The 20,680-nt window shown below is 49.3% G+C and overlaps 6 protein-coding genes across 21 annotated transcripts; 2 read left to right on the top strand and 4 right to left on the bottom strand.

Annotated features, from left to right (window-relative positions):
- Nucleotides 1-1,334: 1,334 nt before the first annotated feature.
- FOXG_01723 (uncharacterized protein) lies at nucleotides 1,335-3,016 on the top strand. The gene has a single exon (XM_018378699.1). The coding sequence runs from the start codon at nucleotides 1,985-1,987 to the stop codon at nucleotides 2,531-2,533; it is 549 nt and encodes a 182-aa protein (XP_018234660.1). The 5' UTR covers nucleotides 1,335-1,984; the 3' UTR covers nucleotides 2,534-3,016.
- FOXG_01722 (vacuolar fusion protein MON1) lies at nucleotides 1,395-4,722 on the bottom strand. Of its 2 annotated transcripts, XM_018378698.1 has the most exons (2): nucleotides 4,546-4,722; nucleotides 1,395-4,494 (listed from the first exon to the last, which is right to left on the bottom strand). In XM_018378698.1, exon 2 carries the CDS (start codon nucleotides 4,229-4,231, stop codon nucleotides 2,720-2,722), a length of 1,512 nt encoding a protein of 503 aa, XP_018234659.1. In that variant the 5' UTR covers nucleotides 4,232-4,494; nucleotides 4,546-4,722; the 3' UTR covers nucleotides 1,395-2,719. The 2 variants fall into 2 exon arrangements, with proteins under 2 accessions (XP_018234659.1, XP_018234658.1); XM_018378697.1 differs by having other exon boundaries at nucleotides 1,395-4,722.
- Nucleotides 4,723-5,012: 290 nt separating this feature from the next.
- FOXG_01721 (uncharacterized protein) lies at nucleotides 5,013-11,531 on the top strand. 3 transcript variants are annotated; one of them, XM_018378695.1, is made up of 7 exons: nucleotides 5,013-5,317; nucleotides 5,376-5,503; nucleotides 5,555-7,938; nucleotides 7,987-8,222; nucleotides 8,272-9,731; nucleotides 9,783-11,206; nucleotides 11,285-11,325. In XM_018378695.1, exons 1-6 carry the CDS (start codon nucleotides 5,218-5,220, stop codon nucleotides 11,082-11,084), a joined length of 5,610 nt encoding a protein of 1,869 aa, XP_018234656.1. In that variant the 5' UTR covers nucleotides 5,013-5,217; the 3' UTR covers nucleotides 11,085-11,206; nucleotides 11,285-11,325. The 3 variants fall into 3 exon arrangements, with proteins under 3 accessions (XP_018234656.1, XP_018234655.1, XP_018234657.1); XM_018378694.1 differs by having other exon boundaries at nucleotides 9,783-11,531; XM_018378696.1 differs by having other exon boundaries at nucleotides 8,272-11,206.
- FOXG_01720 (uncharacterized protein) lies at nucleotides 8,372-13,359 on the bottom strand. The gene is made up of 3 exons (XM_018378693.1): nucleotides 12,856-13,359; nucleotides 12,087-12,684; nucleotides 8,372-12,033 (listed from the first exon to the last, which is right to left on the bottom strand). The coding sequence occupies exons 1-3, from the start codon at nucleotides 13,013-13,015 to the stop codon at nucleotides 11,424-11,426; spliced, it is 1,368 nt and encodes a 455-aa protein (XP_018234654.1). The 5' UTR covers nucleotides 13,016-13,359; the 3' UTR covers nucleotides 8,372-11,423.
- Nucleotides 13,360-13,711: 352 nt separating this feature from the next.
- FOXG_01719 (uncharacterized protein) lies at nucleotides 13,712-16,394 on the bottom strand. Its single transcript, XM_018378692.1, has one exon. It carries the CDS (start codon nucleotides 16,080-16,082, stop codon nucleotides 14,016-14,018), a length of 2,067 nt encoding a protein of 688 aa, XP_018234653.1. The 5' UTR covers nucleotides 16,083-16,394; the 3' UTR covers nucleotides 13,712-14,015.
- A 158-nt stretch (nucleotides 16,395-16,552) lies between these two features.
- Nucleotides 16,553-19,975, bottom strand: FOXG_01718 (nuclear transcription Y subunit beta). 13 transcript variants are annotated; one of them, XM_018378688.1, is made up of 7 exons: nucleotides 19,730-19,917; nucleotides 19,012-19,441; nucleotides 18,301-18,631; nucleotides 17,983-18,093; nucleotides 17,769-17,896; nucleotides 17,020-17,608; nucleotides 16,738-16,944 (listed from the first exon to the last, which is right to left on the bottom strand). In XM_018378688.1, exons 3-6 carry the CDS (start codon nucleotides 18,467-18,469, stop codon nucleotides 17,417-17,419), a joined length of 600 nt encoding a protein of 199 aa, XP_018234646.1. In that variant the 5' UTR covers nucleotides 18,470-18,631; nucleotides 19,012-19,441; nucleotides 19,730-19,917; the 3' UTR covers nucleotides 16,738-16,944; nucleotides 17,020-17,416. The 13 variants fall into 13 exon arrangements, with proteins under 13 accessions (XP_018234644.1, XP_018234641.1, XP_018234652.1 ...); XM_018378690.1 differs by having other exon boundaries at nucleotides 16,813-16,944; nucleotides 19,012-19,402; nucleotides 19,730-19,908; XM_018378686.1 differs by having other exon boundaries at nucleotides 16,553-17,608; nucleotides 19,730-19,975.
- Nucleotides 19,976-20,680: the final 705 nt, after the last annotated feature.

Here is a 20,680-nt window from a genome sequence, read left to right as displayed (position 1 = left end):
AATGTTGGATTCCTTTCTGTTTTCAAAGAGGCACGCACTTGCAATACAGCTGCACTTACCATTATTTGGATTGGAAGGTTGGTCTTGATGTTGCTATCACCCTAATGAATATGAAGGAGGAGCTACCTATGTTGTTGTGGTTTGTAGGTAGTACCAATCTAGTAGGTACCTGGGTGCTCAGTGTACTTTAGGCAGTAGATGCCACACTTTGTAGCCAGGCAGGAAGGGCAATGGTGCCAAAGTTGAGGCAGGAGAGACAACTCCTTCCACGTGACATGCAACGAGGCCATCACCAAGCTAGGGGAGGCAACCTTAGGATCTTTACCTAAGCGACAAAAATATTTAGGTGATTTAGCCTAAGCTTAGGGGTCTCTTTACTGAGTTTATTTTGGCATCCTCATTTCAAGCCTTAAGTTTTCTTGCTCCTAAAGTTGTTGTTGAGTGTGGCGTGCCTGCCCGGAGATAAAGACCCACCTCTAAGGGCCCGTTTCAACGACGGCGTAAAGATCGACAATACTCTTGCCATCTATGCGATTGGAATGCCGATGATATGAAACGCCACGAGATGAAAGAGAGTTCATGAGAAATCCCAAAGGCAATGAGTGTTGACTTTTCGGTGCTACAAATGGGATATTTACTCGTCAATGAATGCATATCGACGTGGGTGGCGCTCATTCCTCCTTCGTAAAGAGCAGCATTGGGCGTCAAGATTTATGCCAACGCATTGACTGATACGAGTTGGTTCACTAACATAACATGCCTATTGTCAATTCTCTAACAAGTTGAGTGTGTCCGTGCGATAGACTAACATCTCGGTCACCTTCACCGCCGATAAGGGCTCACGTGCATCACGAATCTCAATATGAGAGACCGGTCACGGGTTTCTATTATTGTCATGCGAGTTCCTAAAAGAATTAGCCGTAATAAAGCATGCATAAGCACAAGTCGAGAGCTCTCCGAGTCATCTCCGCAACCGGTATCCCAGGTCCAGACTCAATTTCATGCCATTGACATCTTCAAATGGGTGTCCTCCGCGTGTAGCGTGACTCACCAATTTCGGACACGTCCAAAGGCAAAGCGGTTTGCGACAACCCTTGGCAAGGGACCTGGACTCGGGAGTGTAAGGACGGGACCGGAACCCCGTACCGAAAACGGGCTGCCGCATAGAGTCTAACTCAAACATCTGACTCGGCAACAGGGTTCAATTGGTTCGATGGGTCTAGAGTGGCACTTCTTGAATTGTTTCCCACCAGAAACGTCAATTAGATGCCTGGATTTGGTTAACCCTGGTAGGTGGGCTGGGCTATAATACGGGATCAAGAAAGTGATCATCTTGGAGATCATCGAGGGGAGCGAAATGCTGTTGAAGAAAGAAGCCCAATTTTCTATTCCAAGGCTTATCAAGGTACAGTCATAGAAAGGATCATCTGCTTCTTCAGATTTAAGCCTAAAATGTTGGTGGAAAGTTTGATGTTTCTATTGTTACTCTTGGGGTGTGGGTTCTGTCACAACTCAAATGCCTCGGCCACCCTTCAAGATTTTCCGTCCTTGTGGACGACTCTAGCTGGCAGAGCCTGGCAATCTCTGTCATTCAACTGGTCACCGTACCATCCCCGCAGTTTGTGAAGCCCACTTGGTTGGCTCCATCATTGCTTGTCCAAGCCTAGTCAGGGGTCTATCGCACACTTGGACTTGTTTGAGCTCAAGCTAATGTCGGATGCACATGTTTAACGGGCCTTTGAATTTGAACAAAAGGGAACCCTTTGCCTTCTCGCCCGGCTCTAGAAAGTCAACAAATCATCAACGATAGACAGCGTCCGTCTTTCAGCTCTGAGCTTGGAGGATAAGCAAAGCCTTTGATTCTTATTCCCGATTCTTAGCGGACGTGGATCATTTCTTATAACAGTGTCAATATCGACACCTTCCAACACCCAGTCTTACCACACCAAGCATTCAGTACCGGATTCAGTTTGTCTCGCCCACAATGACGGATCGAAGGCCCATCCTCACTCTCCCACTCCCAGCTCGGGATCCTTTTGAATCTCAACAACCTGGTTCATCACTTCAAAGCCCATCAATACGCAGCCCTCGGTTTCATGAAGACTTCGATGCACCTTTCTCGTTGGACATCATGAACGCCTCGAGAACAACTCTTGCAACCGACACCATGAGTTATCCTTCAACGGGCACAACTAGCCGTAACAGTTTTGGCTGTGATGGTGACCGACCGCCACCCCTTCAATATCGCAATGCTTCCTGGGAGTCAGAGACCAAGCGTCGGTCAAAGGTCAATGATCGCATCCTGGAGTGGGCAAAAAGATCATGGGGAGCTGTTCGCACGCGGTCCAACTCCAAGGATGACCCCAAGGACGACTATTTTGAGGGTCACTCAGCCCAGAGCCCAACAAGCGATATGACGTCGCCTTCATCAGATAACATTACACCCTCGGAGCCCGATGGCGGCCGAACAGCCCACGACAATCAAGTTTTTGCTGTCACTAGGTTGCCAAGTTCGAAGGCAGGGTCGAAGTGATGCGTTGAGATGGACTTCAAATACCCTTATCCTAATTATTAATGAGGTGGGAAGGCTAGTAACGAATAATGTCGGCGTTAGGAGGCACTTTGTTTCTGCTCGGCTCCATGAGATGACCGATTGCAAGACCATGGGTCTTGAATTTTAGGATTAACGAGGAACCAGACCTCAATAGGAGGCATGCCCTCAGAATACACCACCGCCAATGATGAAAAGGCGCTCTTCTTCCCTCTTGGCCCATTGGATAATCTTGTTCGCTCCTTGTGTAATGGTCGCTCTCGACACATTAGGCCCAGCAACACAGTAGAACTCAAACACGGGTGTGGTCCATGCCAATGAGGTGGCATCATCTCCGATAGCGTGCAAAACTTTGAGATGCGAGTGTTTGGCGTGAATGGATGCATGGAGCTCATGGTACACCGTCATCAATCTCCTGCGCTCAACAAGACCAGTGAAGTGCGGCTCCAATGACGCCATGCAGAATTGTACGTTGGCCCGCGACTTGTAAAGGAAGTGGCTGACTTGGCTCCCGGGGGCAATTTCGTGTATTTTTGGTCGACCAAGACGGGTAGCGTTCTGAATAATAGCCAGTGTCCCATTTTTGGCAAGCTGCTGGGCGACATTGTCCCGCATCTGCCTCAGCTCGAAGAAGCTTTCACGATCGGTGCTTACGAGGATCATTGCGATTTCTTCTTCTGATGAGCGCCCTTGTGCCGCGGCAGGAGAACTAGCTTGATCCCCAGAAGTACCGTCAAAGAAACTGACGTACATGTAAAGATAACCTTTGTTGTTAAAAGCGGGAAGGCAAATGGGGATCCAGTTCTCTCCACCACCACCCTTGATGCCGTCGCTCTCGAAGAGCATATTGAAAATAAGTTGCAGGTCGCTGGGATGAAGTGAATGCCGACGAGGCCGAATGACGCTGACAAGTTTCCCACCAGCCACAATTAGACCATACAGCAACTTGTCTGTACGCAATTTGAGGAAAGTATTGTTGATTGCATGCCGTTGAGACTTTCGAAGCCGGAGACATTCCAAAGATCCAAGCAAAGCCGAAGCAGATCCCTTTGTGAACGTATCAGCCAGAGAAGACAGAAGACCCTCGGTCCCTTCAAGAGGCTTTCGCAAGTCAGTTGACGGTCGGTTCGCAAAAATATGAGTTAGTCTGGGCAAGGTTAGTGTTGACAAGATTTGCATATATAGCGCATCCAATTGTGCCTGTATCTGCGAGTCGCTTTCACCCAGCTTGCTGATAGCGACAAAGTAGAGCGGGCCTTTCGTCAAGATAACAAAACGAGTATCCCCGGCAGAAAAGGCCTGAAGGGGATTCTTGGCACCTTCATAGAATGAAATGATGGTTTGAACAACGCCCATGGATGAGTTTATCAGACTCAGATCTCCATAGCGGCTCCAAATGGGCTTTCCGGCTGATGACAGAATCAGATAATGCTTCAGCTTCGACTTCCAGAGATGCAAAATGTCAGACTCAACATCTTCATCATAATCCTCCGGTAGAGAAGTGAACTCGTGGTGAAACTCAGCGAACCGGTCGTTTGCGCCTATTCTGCCTTTCTCGAAAGGAAGAACAGTAGCCGACTGAGTTCGCAGCATTTTCCAAGCTGGACTCTTCTTATGTAGTTCACCGACGAGTAGACTTGCGATATCGCCAGCAGGTCGCATTGTCGGTGCAAAACTCATGATGCTAGCAGTCTCGTCTGCCTCACCGCTGCCACTACTCTCCTGTCGATTTGGGGAAGCATGACCACCCTCAGCAGGGCTTGGGAGTGCGTCGGGTCCAGGAGTGGAAAATGTCCCTCGAGATCCATCAGGAAAAGAGAGCGTCTGTATTTCAACAGGAGTTATTGCCGTGGTAGCATGAGCTTGCAGAGACGCCGTGTCGGTAGCGCTCGTTGATGGCCGAGGCGGTAGAGGTGGACGATAATCTTCGTTTGTGGGAGATGCTGGCTTTGGGGTCATTTCATCTGACTCCATGATTGCGGCGGATAGCTCACTCGTTGCATTTCTTGGCAGAGCAGTCTGTCAGGAGGAGAGATGGAAGAAGACCTATTTTTACCAGAATCATACGACCTGGAAATCCTCTGTAGATATGAAGCGAGGCCATTATGCCATCTTGAAAGGCCGCATATGATTAAGAAGCGATGATATCGACAAAAAAAGAGGAGGTCAAGAGCTTCATGGGGGCATGACGCGCTGGAGGGGCTGTTGCAGCCTTGCGCTAATAGGTCTAAGGCTTGGAAGCTTGAACCAATCAGAGTCCGCACTCACAGAGCTCCGCCAGTTTCAGGGTGTCTTCAGTGGGTGCAGTTGAAGCTACCAAGGGGAGGTAAGAAAGCTGAGGACCTCAATCCCAAATGACAAAAAGACTTAGGCAAATTTAGGAAAGCTTAGGTCAATTTAATATAAATTAGTTAACCTTTAGATTAGTTATTTTTGGCACCTAGGCTCAGGGTCTGGAGCTTTCTTGCTCCTTGAGGGCTACCTGTATGCTCCACGTAGCCTTCTAATTGGGATCGGTGCACCTGCTTGATTACGACGATTCATAAACGACCTTGTAGGCCATTTGTTGCGATCCTTAGCCTCTAGCGATGCCTTTTGCTGCTGTCGCAACACGATAGGATACCCGATGTCCTTGATTTCACCTATAACCGCATATTTCACTAGCCATGGCTCTTGAGCCCGGGTCCGGTCGTCGCTCAGTGTCTCCCGAGAGCTCGGGTCGAGAATCACCTATTCTACGCCAATGGAGGAACCAGCTGGGTGAAGGTGGGTGTGCGCCTTTGACACGGAGAGAAATTGGACCACTTTCTGACTCACAGCGCAGAAGATTATGCCATCAAGGATAAATCTTATCGCAAATATGCACACGGAGTTGATAGGGCACTTGTCTTATTCGAGACAGCTTTGGAGGAATGGGCAGACTACATTTCGTTCCTGAACAAACTTCTGAAGGTATGATGCATGCGGAAATTACCAAGTCGTATCGTTAATAACGAATCTCAGGCTCTACAAGCTCGCCCCAAGTCGATCAATGCCATCCCGTCCAAAGCTACTGTTGCGAAACGACTCTCACAGTGCCTCAATCCCTCCCTCCCGTCTGGCGTGCACCAAAAAGCTCTCGAACTATACAATCTGGTATTCTCGGTCATTGGTAAAGATGGTCTATCGAGAGACCTACCTCTATATCTGCCAGGATTGGCCACAGTCCTCTCCTTTGCTTCGCTGTCAGTAAGGGCACCATACCTAGATCTCCTGGAACGGCACTTCCTTGGCATCGACCCCCGATCACTTCGCCCAGCAATGAAATCTATAATACTTGCTCTGCTTCCTGGCCTCGAAGAGGAGACAAGTGAAGACTTTGACCGAACACTGCGCCTTGTGGAGAGTTTCAAGCATGCCATTAGGCCCTCATATAGCGAAGAAATCACCAATCAGCATTCTTCAGGTGATGCCTTCTTTTGGCAATGTTTCTTCCTAGCATCGATAACCAGCCAGAGTCGTCGCTCTGGGGCACTGGCGTACTTGGTACGCTCTCTGCCGCCCTTGGGGCCAAGGGCAGCCCCTGACCCGAACAAGTCAGCGACATCGCAAAGTGACGGCGACGAAGACACTAAAAGCAAGCTCGCGGAGGTCGTTACATCCCCTGAGCCGGGGCTCTTGTTACGTTGCTTTGCGAGTGGCCTTTCGGATGAACAGCTACTAATTCAGCGCGGCTTCTTAGACCTCCTAGTTTCTCATCTCCCACTAAATGCTCATGTTATTCAGTCCCGAGTAAAGCCGGACGACCTTGAACTACTGCTAAAAGCAGCTGTTGGCGTAGTCACTCGGCGCGATATGAGTTTGAACAGGCGCCTTTGGGCGTGGCTGCTGGGGCCTGAACCAGCCGCTGAACATGAAGCGAGCGGCGACAATTCATCCAGCCCTCCTGCTGACCAGCATGCCTTCTTGGCTTCAAAGACCAACTATTTTGAAGAATTCGGATTGCAACCCTTGACCAAGGCTATCTTGCAAATGATTGAAAACAGTTCTCATAATACAGCTAGTGAACGCGCCAAGCCTTACAGAATATGCTTGTCTTTGATGGATCGATGGGAAATTGGCGGCTTGGTTGTCCCTGAGGTTTTTCTGCCCATTATCGAGAGCGTGCGTCGATTCAAGGACCATGCCTCAAACAAGGCGGAGTTTAACGAAGTCTTGCGGAGTGCTAGCGTCTTCTTCGATGGTATCGAGAGCGGCCTCATCTACGGCGAAATTGCTGCACTTCTTGCCCAGGCTCTGGGTCCTGGAGCTCTCAGTCCACCCGAGCGCAACGACAAACTCTCCCTTGTCAACTTTATCTTGTCCAACTTCAACGTGCGGGAGGAGGAAATGGTCACAATCCATGCACCTTTGTGCTGCCTAACAGCATTGGCTATGCTTCAAGACTTCAAAGAGCGCGTCTCTGCCAGGAACCACTTGGATCCGCAAATGTTCACCCTTTCTACTCAAGCCCTGAGCGTTGCCATGTCACTCTTGGAGCTTGTTCCAGAGAGGGTCTTTCCTGTGATCAGTAAGGACTCAGAGAATCGAAGCAAAAGTTTGCCGACAAACGTGGAGATTTTGAAGAAGTCGCAGAGCTTTTATGTCAATGAACAGGGTAATATTGAGGCGTCTGCCTCCCCCTTCGATGCTTTGACTATAGGACGAGCTATCCTAGAACAAGCTGCTCAATTTGTCTGCCAGGACCTGGGATCATCTGAGACTGATCTCAATGCTTGCATTCGGTTACTCGTTCTTGCAATCTACAAGACCCCAAGAACATATGAAGCCAAGGAGGAGGAACTCCTGCAACTCATGCTTGAACTTCTTGAACACCCAGATATTATGGCATTTTCGTCCTTCTCGGCTATCCTGCAACTGTCGACTCAGCTTTACTATGCCGAGAGGATCGAGACAGCACAACTATCAAGTCTGGTGCCTCTCTTGGTCCGGCATGCCTGGACTTACCTTTCAGCATCTGAACCAAAATACCATGTCGAAGCAGTCAGGGGTTTATGGCAACTGCAGTCGGCTCTATCCACATCCAATCGTGATATTGAAGCAGCATTGTCTAGTCTTATCATCTCACAAGAGACCGCTCGTCTCGGTGCTATCGAGGCGGTTGACAAAGGTCGTGCTTTGAGTGTGCTATGGTCACACACTTTACAAGACAATGTTTCGCCTGAGCGTCGAGGTTCTAAAACCCCGACACAGGATATGAAAAGCCTCCCGCGCCTTGCTGGAGCCGACAACTACGAGGTTATGCTCACACAGCCAGTATTCCTCATCCTTGATGCCCTACAAGATGATCGGACCCCTCTATATATGACAGTCAAGGCGTGGCTTAACACAATGCTGGGGATTGATAGGTAAGTCTCAGTTCTGAGAATTTGGAAACCACTGCTAATGAATACCAGACTTTTTTTGATATTCATTTCCAGGTTATCCGACATACCCTTCTTGCAGACCCTAACACAGAATGACGAGAAACCCAATCAAGATTCATTGTCATTCTCCGAGGACGAGGATCTGGATCTTTCTCTTTACTACCTCAGAACACTTTCAAATATATTGACGTGCGCTGGAGATATTTCATGGACTGTGCTATCGTCTAAACATGTTTCCTTTCATGGTCAGCATATGCAGATCAGTTGTAAGTCACCCGTTTACACATGCGCAACTTGAGTCTGACCAGATGAAAGCTGGGGGCGAAGAAAATGAGATGACATTGCAAGAGTTCTTCATTCGTGTATGCATGAGGTGCATAACGGCCAACACCCCTGACAATGCTACCAAGGAGTTTGAAGATCGTGTCAACCAACTCTATAGATACGCACTCAGCCTTCTACATAGGTTTCTCCTTAGTCCTTTTGCCGCCTCTCTATCAGCTCAGCACCTTGAAAACGTACTCATCGATCGACTCGAGAAGTCTCTTCGAGGCTCGGATGGATATGTGCAGGTTCTTTTGCTTGATGTTGTTTATGATACACTCAAGCTTAGAGATATCGCCCCGGCTGACGTTCCAACTTCCCCTATATCTGAAAGACGGCCATCCTCATTTGACCCAAGGGGAAGCCGGCCATCACTTTCAGTGCCAGAAGCCCGGATAGTCTCGCCACCGCCACCTCAACTTCTCCAATGCCTGCAAGATGGTCTCAGCTCACCCAGTAGCCGCCCGGTCCTAGACAGCTGGGTTGCTTTCGTCTCCGAGTGCTTGCCGCTATACTCCGATTCTATCTTCCAGGTACTCATTCCCCTGGTTGAGACACTTTGCAGAGAAATCGGCACAACCTTTACCAACTTGCAGGAAACCTTCTCCTCCAATGCTCTATCTCCTGGTAGCGAGAAATCGTCACCTGAGTCTACCCTTATTTTCCTCCTCAATGGACTCGAGCAAGTTCTGGCACGGGCACATCAACAGCTCCTGAGCGAAGAGGCTCGGACACAAGTGGCAAAGAGCCCGGATCAGCCCCAGTCTCTCTTTGGAAGCATGGTGTCAAACGTGTGGCAATCAGACGCCCCCCAGTCTCGCAGTGCTACGGCAAATGACCGACTGACAGTCCATCTGGCGTTCCAGGATGCTGTCCGTATCTGTTATAAGATTTGGACATGGGGCCAAGGCAATGACTCAAGCAAGCAAGATCAAGGCTCCTTTGGGTCATTCAATTATACATCCTTACGCATGCGTAATCGTGCTAGGAGATTACTTGAACATCTCTTCGCTGCAGAGAATCTCCAATGCCTCGAGACAGTCATTGGTCTATGGAAACAATCAATTGATGGTGCTGAGTCAATCCAGGTCTTCAATATGCTTTCTGCGTTGGAGGCATGCCGGCCCAAGCACTGCATGCCTGCCTTATTCAATGCTATATACCGAAGGACCGGTGCCGGTGCCGTTGACACTGCATCCAAGTCCACGATGACAATATCCTTGCAAGACACCGATCTTGTTTGGTTTCTTGTGGAGTATACAAGAACATTAGATGATGATGCTATGGACGAGATATGGCAGGATTGCATGGTCTTCCTCAAAGACCTTCTCACGAACCCATTCCCACATAGGCAAACACTGCCAAACCTTCTGGGATTTGCTGCTCTTTTAGGCGAGAAAGTTGACAACACCAACTTTGGAGAACAGAGGAGGATGAGAAAGGAGCTAGGGGTATTATGATATCCTCATTTATGACCTGCGTGTTCGCTAACATCGTTGTAGGACACTTTTATCCGTCTCCTTGCTGCTCTTTTCACTACAAGACCTGTGGCGTTCACTGACTTGACAACATCGGGCAGTGGTATTCCTAAATCCGACTCTGGGAACTCCCTGAACGGAGCCAGCGAAGGGCCAGATGATATCATCTCTATATTGGCCTCTATCGTTCCAAAACTGACAAAAATCTTGGTTGAACCTGACAGGGTCCTCTCTGCTGCGGCCACTATCTCTACTAATGTTATTGGACCAACCTTGAGGGCCAAAGGATTCCCTGACATAGTATCGAAGAACACGATGTGTCTTCTCCACGAATTATCACGAGTTCACAATAACCAGAAGAATTGGAAGAAGGATGTTGGTGATGCTTTCAATGACCCCAAGTTCTTTGGCATGGATCTTGATTTGGCCAAGGAAGACTGGCTGCCGTTGTTAAGACAATGGACTCTTACGGACAAGGAGAAGATGCCAGAGATCGTGGGTCGCATTAGTGCCCCTTCGACAGCCGGCATTGTGTTTGGTGTTGGAGCAACTTCAGCTCGTCTCGAAGCTGATCGCAAGACGCAACTCAACCTCCGGAGAATTGCCACATTGATTCTTGCGGGCTCTGAAGATGCATTTGTTTCGGATCTGTCGGAGATATTTAGCAAACTGGCTGAGCTTTTGGGCGCTTCGTCAACATCCTCGCCATCATCAACGACAAGAGCGGATATTTACATGGTATTCCGTGCACTGGCTTTGAGAACTAGTGCTATCCATTTAGGCATGCTATGGCCAGTTGTCAACGCTGAGATTCATGCAGCAATATCTTCTGTTGCTGCACCCGACAACAGCACTGCTTCTGACACTTACACCAACACCTCAGTTTTGCAGGCCTGTAAGCTTTTAGATCTTTTGATCTGTGTGGCACCGGATGATTTCCAGCTTCATGAATGGCTCTTCATCACTGACACTATCGATGCCGTGTATCGGCCATCTACCTATCAACCTGTAGCCCTTGTCGACGAGCTGTCTGACGAGCTCGGAGCGTCCGTCAATAGCTCGGGCTTCCAATCCTCTTCTGTTGTTAACCCAGTGACACGTGGCTCATCTCGACGGCCCCTTCTCGGACCAGGTGGCATTAATGATGATGTCAGCCTTGATAGAAAGGATGAGCTGGTAGCGAAGGTACTCCGACCCTTCTTTGGACAGCTTAGTATCTTTGCCTTTGAGTCTACATACGCAATGGGCCGAGTTGATCGAGATGCCTGCATCTCGAGCTTGTTGAAGGATATTTTTGATGAGAGGAGTATAGTTAGGGCATTATAGAGATGACAACTCATGTATAACAGCGGAGAGATGGATTTCATAGAGTGGATATTCTCTAGCGACCTATCTGTTGAAAAAAGCAAGATCTAAAAAGAGAGTTAAATTGTCCTAAGCATATGCATGTAGGTTCAAAACCTGTGAAGCCTTGACGGCCACTGTACAAAGTGATATCTCGTAAAACTAACCCCGAGATACTCTAGACCTACAACGAGATATCTCAATAATGCGCCTTGAAGTGCTCGGCTTCATCTCCGTTCAGCCGTTTGAAAAGATGAGAAAACAAGAAAATGAAAACCCCGAACCCAACACAAAGACTTCAGCCTCTGGCTACGGAACACCTTAGCTCTGAGCATATCCCACGAAGCCCAGTTGGTTCGTGAGAAGGTTAGCCTGAAAATTCCTCATGCGAGAAATATCGCAAACACTACCCATGTGTGGATCAATAATCGCAGCGGCAGCCATAGCTTCTTCAAGAGTACCCCCGTACACCCTCGCAACAACACTCTCGAAAGCATCTTTCTCCATAACAGCCCCGAACTCCAGACACTTAGACACGCCAACAAGTTCCGTGCCTAGTAAGTCTAGTCTTTCTAGCAGAAGACTCTTGTCGAAGCGTGACGCTAGCTCGAACCAGGCTTGCACAGGCGTGATCTCCAAGTCGCCGGGGTTGAGACTCTGTGCTAGGCCATAAAGGGAAGATAACGATATTCGGGGCGATGGCCACTCCAGATGCACGGGAGGTACGTAAGGATCCAAGCCGAGAGAACGACGATTGTGGCAAGATGATGCTGAAGAGACTAACTTGCGGTCACCAAATACATCCAAAGGTGCATTGGCCATGCAGAGTGAAGATGCCATGAGGCAGTGGCCTTTGGGTTCGTCGTTGGAGAGGTGAGAGTGAGATGGAAAATCACCAACGAAGAAGTGATCCCAACAGATATGCTCAAGTCTGTGAAGTGTCAGCGAGGCTATCACAACATTCACGATGCAGGATGAACTTACGAGAGGATAAAGTTAACAGCCTTTTGCTCCTCATCAGGGGTCAGGTTGAGGTCGGGTAGAGGCGGTGGCGAACTCGTAGCGTTGCTGCTCGATTCGTTTGATCGGATACTGAAAGCTGGCGTCTCCATCGATTCATCCTTCTTGAGAGTAACAATAATGTCGTCGACGTTGATATCGGCAAATATCTCTCCGCCATCTTGATCGTATTCTTGAAAACTAGGATCCTCGGCCCTCAACTTCACGCCCAGCGTGTCATCGACCCAAGCATCATTGTCGCCAGTAACCACGTCTTTCGTGAGACGGGGACGTATAGAGCAGGTACCAGACTTGCATCTTGGGATAGTGATGCCTTTATTCGTTAATAGTTCTTTGATAGAGTCATTGTCCTTTTTGAGTTGTTCAGACTCAAATTCCGTCAAGGCGATGAGTTCACGGAAGTGAGTAATGTCGAGCTCGAGTTGTTTCTGATACTCTGCTTTGCGTTGGCGATGCTGGATCTGAGCCCGTCGAACCTGGGTCCGGCGCAACTTTGCTTTCTCAGTTGCAGTAAGAGACTTGCGAGATTTCTGGGGTGAAGTCTCACTACTGTTTTCGGGTGCTGGGGGGTGTTAGTGGTGTCTTGGTGATATGTGAGATGTCTTGCACGATTGTCTGAGATTCTAAGTCGAAGAGTGACCAGTCACTGAACCGGACCTTTACGGAATCAAGCGGACCAAAGATATCGACTGAAATCACACAGAAAGATGACGAGGGCACGCTCTATACTTACACTCACTGCTCACCCCAACGCTGCCTCTACTCTTCCTCCCCCTCCGCTGGGGCGTGGCACAGTCAGGGCCCTCACATGGCGTTCCAGCGACCTTCTGCTTCGTCTTTTTGAGAAACTCGGTAAAAGAAGGTCTCTCGTCTGCTGTAGCTGTATTTGCCATGACGTGATTAGATGGCAATTTGCTGCTGGAGGCTTTTGTATGTAAGTTCGAGAATGAGCCCACTTTAATGACTGAGTCTCGAAGTTTGAGTGGGTTTCGAAGTTAGTTCTGGGTTACGTTGGGATGGGTTGGGTTAAGTAAGCGCGGGCGGATTAAATCTTGAAGCGGAATATGCCCCGTGCGAGTTCGGTAGATGGAATGAGAGAAAGAGAAGGCAAGGATAGTAACTAAAAATAGCCTGACATAAAACCGTCAGAGCAGAAAAGAAGAAGAGTTTTTGATGAATAATGATTCTTGATGAAAAGAGAGAGAGAGAGAGAGAAAGAGAAAAGATCCAACTACATTAGCTATGATAAGAGAATATGCAAGTCAGAAAAGAAGACATGTCGAGTCACGAGCTGAATCGGAGTTTTTCTGCCTATTCCGAGAGGGCTTTCGGCTCCAAGTCCTCCATTCATTCTAGATATTAAGACCTTTCATTAAGGCAAGAAAATAAACTGATCAGAGAGCAAGCTAAGTTCATTATAGACTGCCCTAAGATATCCCAATACTATCTGGGCCTTTTTGTCACTTAGGACTCCAGGCTGGGGTTTTCTGCCACCCCTAGGTTATATACTTAGTACTCTGTATCAGAGCTGAAGGGCCCCTTTGCGACCTCGCTGACGATTTCTCCTACGTCACAGATGCTCATCTTTTCCGCGGAGATGGTATTAATAGGTATGCACAATAATTACAAACACAAATGAATGGTGACGCAAAACCGTCAAGGGATATCTTAGGTTGTAAACTTTTCCTTTTCTGCTCACTGTCTAGAAGAGTGTATGTGCATTCCATAACTCGCTCTCATCTCATGGTAACTTTCGAGATCGTTTCACATCCGAGCCCTCGGGTATAGAACCAAGCCTTTGTAAATCAAACAAATCCTCCCCAACGCCTTGCTGTGTTTTATAAACCACAAATCGCAAACCATGCTTCTGTCGTAAATGACTATGCCACGACTCTATTCGTAATCTTCACCATCGCTATCCGTCGCTGTGCCCTCCTCAATCTCGTCCTCATCAAGGTCGTCATCAATATCATCATCGCTGTCGTCCTCGTCCTCGGCGTTTAGCCCTTGCACCGCCTTCCAATGCACGTAGTCGTTCTCGAGCCACCTTTTACTAACTGGCAGCTGATAAGGGTCAAATGGGAAATAAGGGTCTAACTGATGGAAGCTCTCATCTTGCGTCTCATAACCAGCATCTCGAAGGGCTCCTCCTGTTGAGTAGGTGGCCGTGAGATATTGCGTCAAGCGAACACGTTTGTTGCTCTCCACCAACGGATAGACGTACATAAAATTGAGACGATGTGAGATCTTGGCGAATTCCTCGACGATTACGGGCGCACAGACCTTGAGAGGGTTGAGTTTGCTGAAGATCTGCACGGAAAGATCTTTTCTGCATGTTCCCATCCACTCCATCTCCTGACCAATGTATGAAGCTGGATCCTCGGGGTCCACAAACTCCGGAGTCGATACGATCAAGTCCTGCCAGCGGAAGCAGAATATGTAGAGTGTGGCTTGAACGAGGCTGTAGTATGGCGTGAATCGCATCAGGTCTGGTCCCCGACATAAGGGTTCATATTTCTTGCGGTACTGGTCCAAGTGATGTAAAAGAAGCCCAAAGATACTTCGGATCAGGCCGCTTGGTAGATGGGCGCCACGAGCCACGAAACTGGCGAGATATGCTGCGGCAGATTGTTTGAGGACGTTGGGCGTGTTGCCCTGGAACGCAGTGGCAATAAGCTGGCCGCAGAATGCGTCTGTGAGGCGCTCATGCATCTGGGCAAAATGAAAAATGAGGAATTGCGTGTGTCGAGACTTGTATGTGGGCAGCACCAGCTGTTCAAACTCGCGTAATAGGACAGTAAACATGTCGAATGCCGTGTCCGACCCAGGGTTGGTAAAATGAGGAGTGTAGACGCTGAACAGTGTGTCCATCATGGCATCCATCTTTTCAACACTTCCCTTGATCGACTTGATTCTGGCGACATTTTCATCGAAATCGGGGTCGTCGCTGTGGACCGATTCCGCATCGCTCTCGTCGTCGGAGTCGTCATCGTTCTCCCACTCGTCTCCTTCTGAATGTTCTCGCAGCGCGTACATGACGGCAGCAGTTACATCATCGTCGAGATCTTCCAGATCGGTTTGCATCTGAGAGTCGATCTGGACAACTCGTTTCAGGATAATATCAAAAACTTCGTCACGCGAGTCGGGCACATAGTCCTTGATACGAAGAAGGTTGTCGACATACGCCATGTGTACACGCATGGACTCGTTGTGGAACGGCAACTTGCTCACGAGGAGTTCCTCGAGCACTGAAATTGCGGAAGGAAACATCTGGAGCAAATAGTGCAGGGTGCTGTGTAGTCGATTGCGCATGGTCTCGCGGCTGACCTCAGGGAAATCCGGGACACTCCACACTGAAGATCGACTATCGGAGAATTTCCCCACCATCATCATCAGAACGGGTGACAGGTACGAACCCTGGGCGCTGACCAGGGCCGCCAGGAAATGAGTAAACACTTTCACGAAGGCATCGTCTCGTCCAAGCCAGGAGCAATTCAGAACAGTATGGACGAGACCATTACAGAGCCTGTTTTTGAGAATGGGGACACATCCAGTAAGAGCCACCACGTAAACCTGTAGTTCATGGGGCTTCAGGGTATCATCTTCCTCTCCAACGACGGGTGGTAGGTACCGCTGTTTGTCGCTAGCGAAGAGTTCCTTCAATGTGTCGTATTGACTATCGTTTCCTCTCAGGTGCTCTTCAAGGGCAGTCCTGACTTCGAGCTTCACCTCATCCATGGTCCGTCGTCCGACTTCGTACGTCACGTTTCGGGTTTCGTCTATAAAGATTTTGCGGCGTTTCGTGGGGCTCTCGGGTGCGTCGACGGGGTCGCTTAGTCCAGCATACTCGGCCTTTCTCCTCCCCAAGACAGATGCAGGCTTGAGGATGGAGCGGACAGGCGTGGAGCTCCTTGGAACAGGACCAGAGAAATTCCTGGTCGCAGGTGTAAAGGGTCTCATTGATGCAGGCCCTACTGAGTGTTTTATGATGTCTCGCTTCGTTGTGCGCTGTCGCTCGATGGAGGAGGGGATGGTTGACTCGAAGTGATGGTGGCGTCTCTCAGGCAACAACAGAGGGGTGCTTCAAGTGGGCAATCAAGGTATAATCATGGACTGAAGAGTATGTTGAAACTTTGACCGAAAAGAATCAGTAGTCATAATACGCATGTCTCAACAGCACAAGTGCCGGAAGATGGAGAGCTCGGTTTTCTTTTCTTGCCTTGTGGAAGCGAGGATGAAGAAATCTCGAGGGTCGATTGTTAAGCGCTGGTGGCCATTGGAACTTTTTTTCCAATTTCTGAAGGGTACCCAATTTTCGACGACTTTTGGTGGGGACCACACGTGCCTCTCATTACCTCGATGCTCTTCCGAATCAGGAAAGGTGTATTTTCTCCGCTACTCTACTTTTGTTTTAGTGATTGCGTCACACTTGATACTGAAGTCAACCTCACTTCATGCATTGCAACAGTTGTTCTTATTCCCTGTGTCGACAACGATCCATCAAGTTCCCATTGAGATGGATTATTGACCCTTCCATAACTGCGGGAAACCCGAGAAGTTTCTCTCGTGATCACAACTTCCTAAATAAATGATCCTTTCTCGAGTTATTAGAAAACGCCATCTAGGAACTGTCGTTTTGCATTCAAAGCTCATGCCATCACCACTGTCAAAACATTAATAATAGGCATAGTCTCAGATAGTTAGACGCATATTGAAACAAACAGAATGTGGATGTTCATTTATCTGAAAACTACTGGCCCAAAACTCCTTGCCTCTGGACTCAATGCATATCCGTTAGTCTGCTCCCAAAGACCCTTTCTGACTGTCGTGATTATTAGCACTAATCATTTTGGGACTGCTCCCAAGCTTGCAGGCAAGTACCAGACGCAAATCGCACCTCTATCTCTGAACACCAACCCAGTCATATCTCCCATATATGCTCCCAACCCTTCCCTACAATACCGTCCTCAACTTTTCCTCATACCATGTAAGTCTGCCACCGTTTCTGAAGTCCACGTCCACATCCCGGGGGAAAGCTTCTTGTGGACAAAAATACACTTGTATTAGAGTGCAGCGTTTGAGATGATTGGGTTGCTGTCGATACCATTAACTGAGCTAATACTCGCAACCGATATGATGAACCTATGCTGTTCAGAAGGGGTATGCTGCCGCTGGTTAGAAGAACCATTCGAGTGGAGGTTGGTACGATCGCTGTTGGGGCCAGGGAGCGGGTTGTTGAGGCCATGCTTCGCCGCTTTCGTCTTCGTCGTCCGCTCCTCACCGCAGGCAGCGTTTTAGTAGCCCTCGGCAGCGTTGCCATTGTGGCCAGGTTGTGAGGCATAAATGTAGTTGGGATCACCCCCAGCCTCGACGCCGTTTCCGTCCTGTCCAAACTCGCCCACGGCACTGGGCTCTGGTTTGGCATCATTCAGCCATTGTGGATTACTATCCATCCCCACTCGATCGCGGTTCGACTGATTCTGTTGCTGTTGGTGATTCGCGTTAGCAACTGAATGATAGAAGTATCCTCAAACTTCTCTTGCTACTCGGTATAGGCTCCTTCAACGACAAAGCTTACAAGGGGCATACCCGCAAGTCATCCACTCAACAGATCCAGGGTCCCTGCTGGTAGACTATTTGACTTACCTCTCTGTACTTGCTGAGATAAACTTTCAGCGCTTCCGCGTAGTTCTCGAAACCGAGAGACGTCATGGCGAAAAGAATGTCTTCCCCATTTACGGTCTTGCGTTTCTCTTGCTGGCATTTCTCCGACGCTGTGCAAGTCAGCATACTGCAGATCAAAGACATGACTCGGATATTCAAGTGCAAGTCTCAGTAAGGTTGTGGAGCCACTACTCACCCTCACTCGTGATGAAAGAGATAAATTCGCTGACACATTCTTGCATACACTCCTTGGCCTCTTTCGCGATCTTTGCGTTTTCAGGTAGTGCGTTTTTCATGATACGAGCAACTGGAGCAAAGTTTCGAATGTTAGCATCAAGCTCATCAGCCCTGTCGGTCTTAGAGGCGCGAGGCGCTTTGGGTGATTTGGGGGACGAATCGCAAGACATGAGAGGGATCCAGATATGCACGGCTGGGCGGGCTGAGGCGTCAAACAGCTCGCGCAGAAAGAGACGAACAAATCATATCAGGATGCCTCTGTAGATAGATAACTTACCATTGGCTATAGGCAACCATCGATCCTGTTCCTTTACACCCTCATACTCGTAGCCCGCTGAGTTTGCGGCTTGTGGGTCTTGTTGCTCGTTCATTTGTGCTTCGTCGTCGGGTGACGGTGCACCATGGTCAACCTCCTTGGGAGCAGCGGATTGGGGGGAATCCGACATATTTGGCTACCTGCAGCGGCTGCTAGCGTCCTTTGTCAAAGGGGATTTCGGGCTCGCACAGCTGGACCTTGCGATGATGTGTCCCCTGGCCACGTCGCAGATGGTAGGGCTTGCAAGCGTCAGGGTGTGCGAGAGAGGAAGAGGGGTCTTGGTTCTGCGGTGCTGTGCAAAGTCAATCAAAGAGTACTGTACCGATGAGGGTTCCTCGTCACTAATGCAGGTGGTCCCTGGCCCGGGATCTTGGGGCTATGACGCTGTCCGCTTGGGTAATTTTGGGGGCGTGTGCTTGTGAGGTAAGGAGTGGTTGATGTAGATGTCTATTGTCAAGACAAGGAGAGGTGAGGTGAGGTAAGGCTAAGGTAACCAAGATACAGGACACGGAGCGGAGCAGGCACCGGAGGGGGGTGGGCCCCTCCGGTGTAAAGCCAAGTGAAGAGAAGGCGGGGGACCATGACTTCGAGGTCCGGTAGAGAATTAAGGGCATGCATGGTATGGGAGGAGGACAGGAAGAGGCTTTGATTCAAAGACATATTGGTACGTACAGTCCAGCGAATACAAACCAAAGTGAGGTAGACAAGTCGCGCGAGCTTCGAGCTGTTCTGTAACAGGCCTAAGCCGGCTGATAGATACAAATCAAGAGCAAAGGCCGACGCGCGCAAGCCAAAGCTGTAGCACACGCGTTGGAAGCTCAAAGGATACGCGCAGCCAAGTGAATTACGCGCAGGACGGCAGGACGCAGGTCAACAGCGATGGCGATGGCGATACACCTCAGTAGGTAGTGACGTCGCCCGGAAGCGTCTCAGAATCGACGGGACGGAGCGGCGCAGATTCGGGTCGCGGTTTAGCTGGAGACCAACGGCGAATTGCACGGGAGTGCGAAGGTTCTACCGGGTACGGAGCTTGAGAAATGTGTTACACGAGAATAGCAAGCGTCTCGTTCGCCAATGTCAGCTCTAATATGCCGCGGGGGTTCTACCAAATCGCGTCAGATCCAGAGTCAGAGGGAACAATAAGAGCTCGGGAGAGGACGGGGCTGGGGCGTGTGTAGATTCGATGACTGATTGAGGATGGAGCGCGATGGGGTTCGCCAGCAGGGGAAAGCAAAGAGTTCAGTGGCGATGGAGGCGAGGCTAGAGTGAGTGAGAGTGCGAGGAGCAAGGAGCGAGAGGGTGTCTGAGTTGTTCGCTTGTGGTCGCAGTTGAGGTGCATATGTGGAGTGCAGCAGCGGGCGTGGGGTTCTTTTCTGGAAAAGAGACTTACAATTGATTGATTGCAGCTGCTATTAAGCAAGCGAGACGATAAGATGGTCAGTATGGGATATGCGGTCAAGACGCGATCCAATTAGCCAAGTTGCGTTGATCAATTTTGGCAAGGTAAAGAAACTTGGTCAGTTTTGCTGGTGGTGGATGGAGGTGGAAGTGAGGTTAGATGGATGTTTCGTTTCCAATGACACGCCAACAACAAACCCAAGGCCAAGGCTGAAAGCCTAAGGCGGCGCCGGGCCCCAGCAACCTACACACTAACTAAACCCGCACTGTTAACCTTTAGACCCTGGCGCCATTACTTAGGTTCTCTACTCTGGAGGCCGCTTCCATATTAGACGTTATCGATAACGAACTCGGGCCGTATTCTATCTAACCCTTTTTGATGGTGGACTTTCAGTGTCGGACCCAGTCAACTCAGGAGCACATTGGAGTTTATTAGCCATACAACCCCTCGCAAGAAAGCTACACCAAAGCTTACAGACACAGTGCTGATCTTTTGCAGAAGGTGCTCCAGTTCCTGTATAACTATCGATCCTTTCGACACCGCTATATCAATCCGACTGACCCGGACAAGGAATACTCGCTCGATGGACCATCCATCTGCTCGCTTCCTTGATTCCTTCAGCCGCTAAAGCCAAAAGCCCTGGGCTTGTCTAGGAAAGTAGGTAGGCAAGTTGCTGCAAACACTCCCATGGGTACACAGGAGCATGGCCCCAGGCGGTGTGTCGCAAACTCTTTTTCACCTACCTTGGCTTGGGGGGCCATCGTACGAAAAAGAACCCGTGTTTACAGTGATACCTACTGTCCTGTACTGGCCGAGGAAACGTGTGAGATGGGCATTCAGGTGCTACACCCAATATCAGCTCTGCTATAGATGCGCTGTAACGAGGCCTTCTACTGCAGTGCTGTTGGGTCAGGATATTTCAACAAACACATCTCTGCGAAC

This window comes from Fusarium oxysporum, chromosome 5 (genome assembly GCF_000149955.1).
Source record: "Fusarium oxysporum f. sp. lycopersici 4287 chromosome 5, whole genome shotgun sequence".
Taxonomy (NCBI): Eukaryota; Fungi; Ascomycota; class Sordariomycetes; order Hypocreales; family Nectriaceae; genus Fusarium; species Fusarium oxysporum.
This window is presented reverse-complemented; position numbering and strand designations above follow the sequence as displayed.

Bases quoted from the DNA above. Each gene is read 5' to 3' on its own strand.
- FOXG_01718 (XM_018378686.1), bottom strand. From the start codon at position 18,469: ATGTCGGATTCCCCCCAATCCGCTGCTCCCAAGGAGGTTGACCATGGT. The intron at 18,094-18,300 runs GTAAGTTATCTA...ACTTTGCTCCAG, and splicing joins ATGGTTGCCTATAGCCAATG to TTGCTCGTATCATGAAAAAC. The intron at 17,609-17,768 runs GTAAGTCAAATA...AATCACCAACAG, and splicing joins ATCTCAGCAAGTACAGAGAG to CAACAGAATCAGTCGAACCG.
- FOXG_01722 (XM_018378697.1), bottom strand. From the start codon at position 4,525: ATGGAGTCAGATGAAATGACCCCAAAGCCAGCATCTCCCACAAACGAA.
- FOXG_01721 (XM_018378694.1), top strand. From the start codon at position 5,218: ATGGCTCTTGAGCCCGGGTCCGGTCGTCGCTCAGTGTCTCCCGAGAGC. The intron at 5,318-5,375 runs GTGGGTGTGCGC...CTCACAGCGCAG, and splicing joins GAGGAACCAGCTGGGTGAAG to AAGATTATGCCATCAAGGAT. The intron at 7,939-7,986 runs GTAAGTCTCAGT...AATGAATACCAG, and splicing joins ACAATGCTGGGGATTGATAG to ACTTTTTTTGATATTCATTT.
- FOXG_01719 (XM_018378692.1), bottom strand. From the start codon at position 16,082: ATGAGACCCTTTACACCTGCGACCAGGAATTTCTCTGGTCCTGTTCCA.
- FOXG_01723 (XM_018378699.1), top strand. From the start codon at position 1,985: ATGACGGATCGAAGGCCCATCCTCACTCTCCCACTCCCAGCTCGGGAT.
- FOXG_01720 (XM_018378693.1), bottom strand. From the start codon at position 13,015: ATGGCAAATACAGCTACAGCAGACGAGAGACCTTCTTTTACCGAGTTT. The intron at 12,685-12,855 runs GTAAGTATAGAG...AACACCCCCCAG, and splicing joins CGTTGGGGTGAGCAGTGAGT to CACCCGAAAACAGTAGTGAG. The intron at 12,034-12,086 runs GTAAGTTCATCC...GACACTTCACAG, and splicing joins GCTGTTAACTTTATCCTCTC to ACTTGAGCATATCTGTTGGG.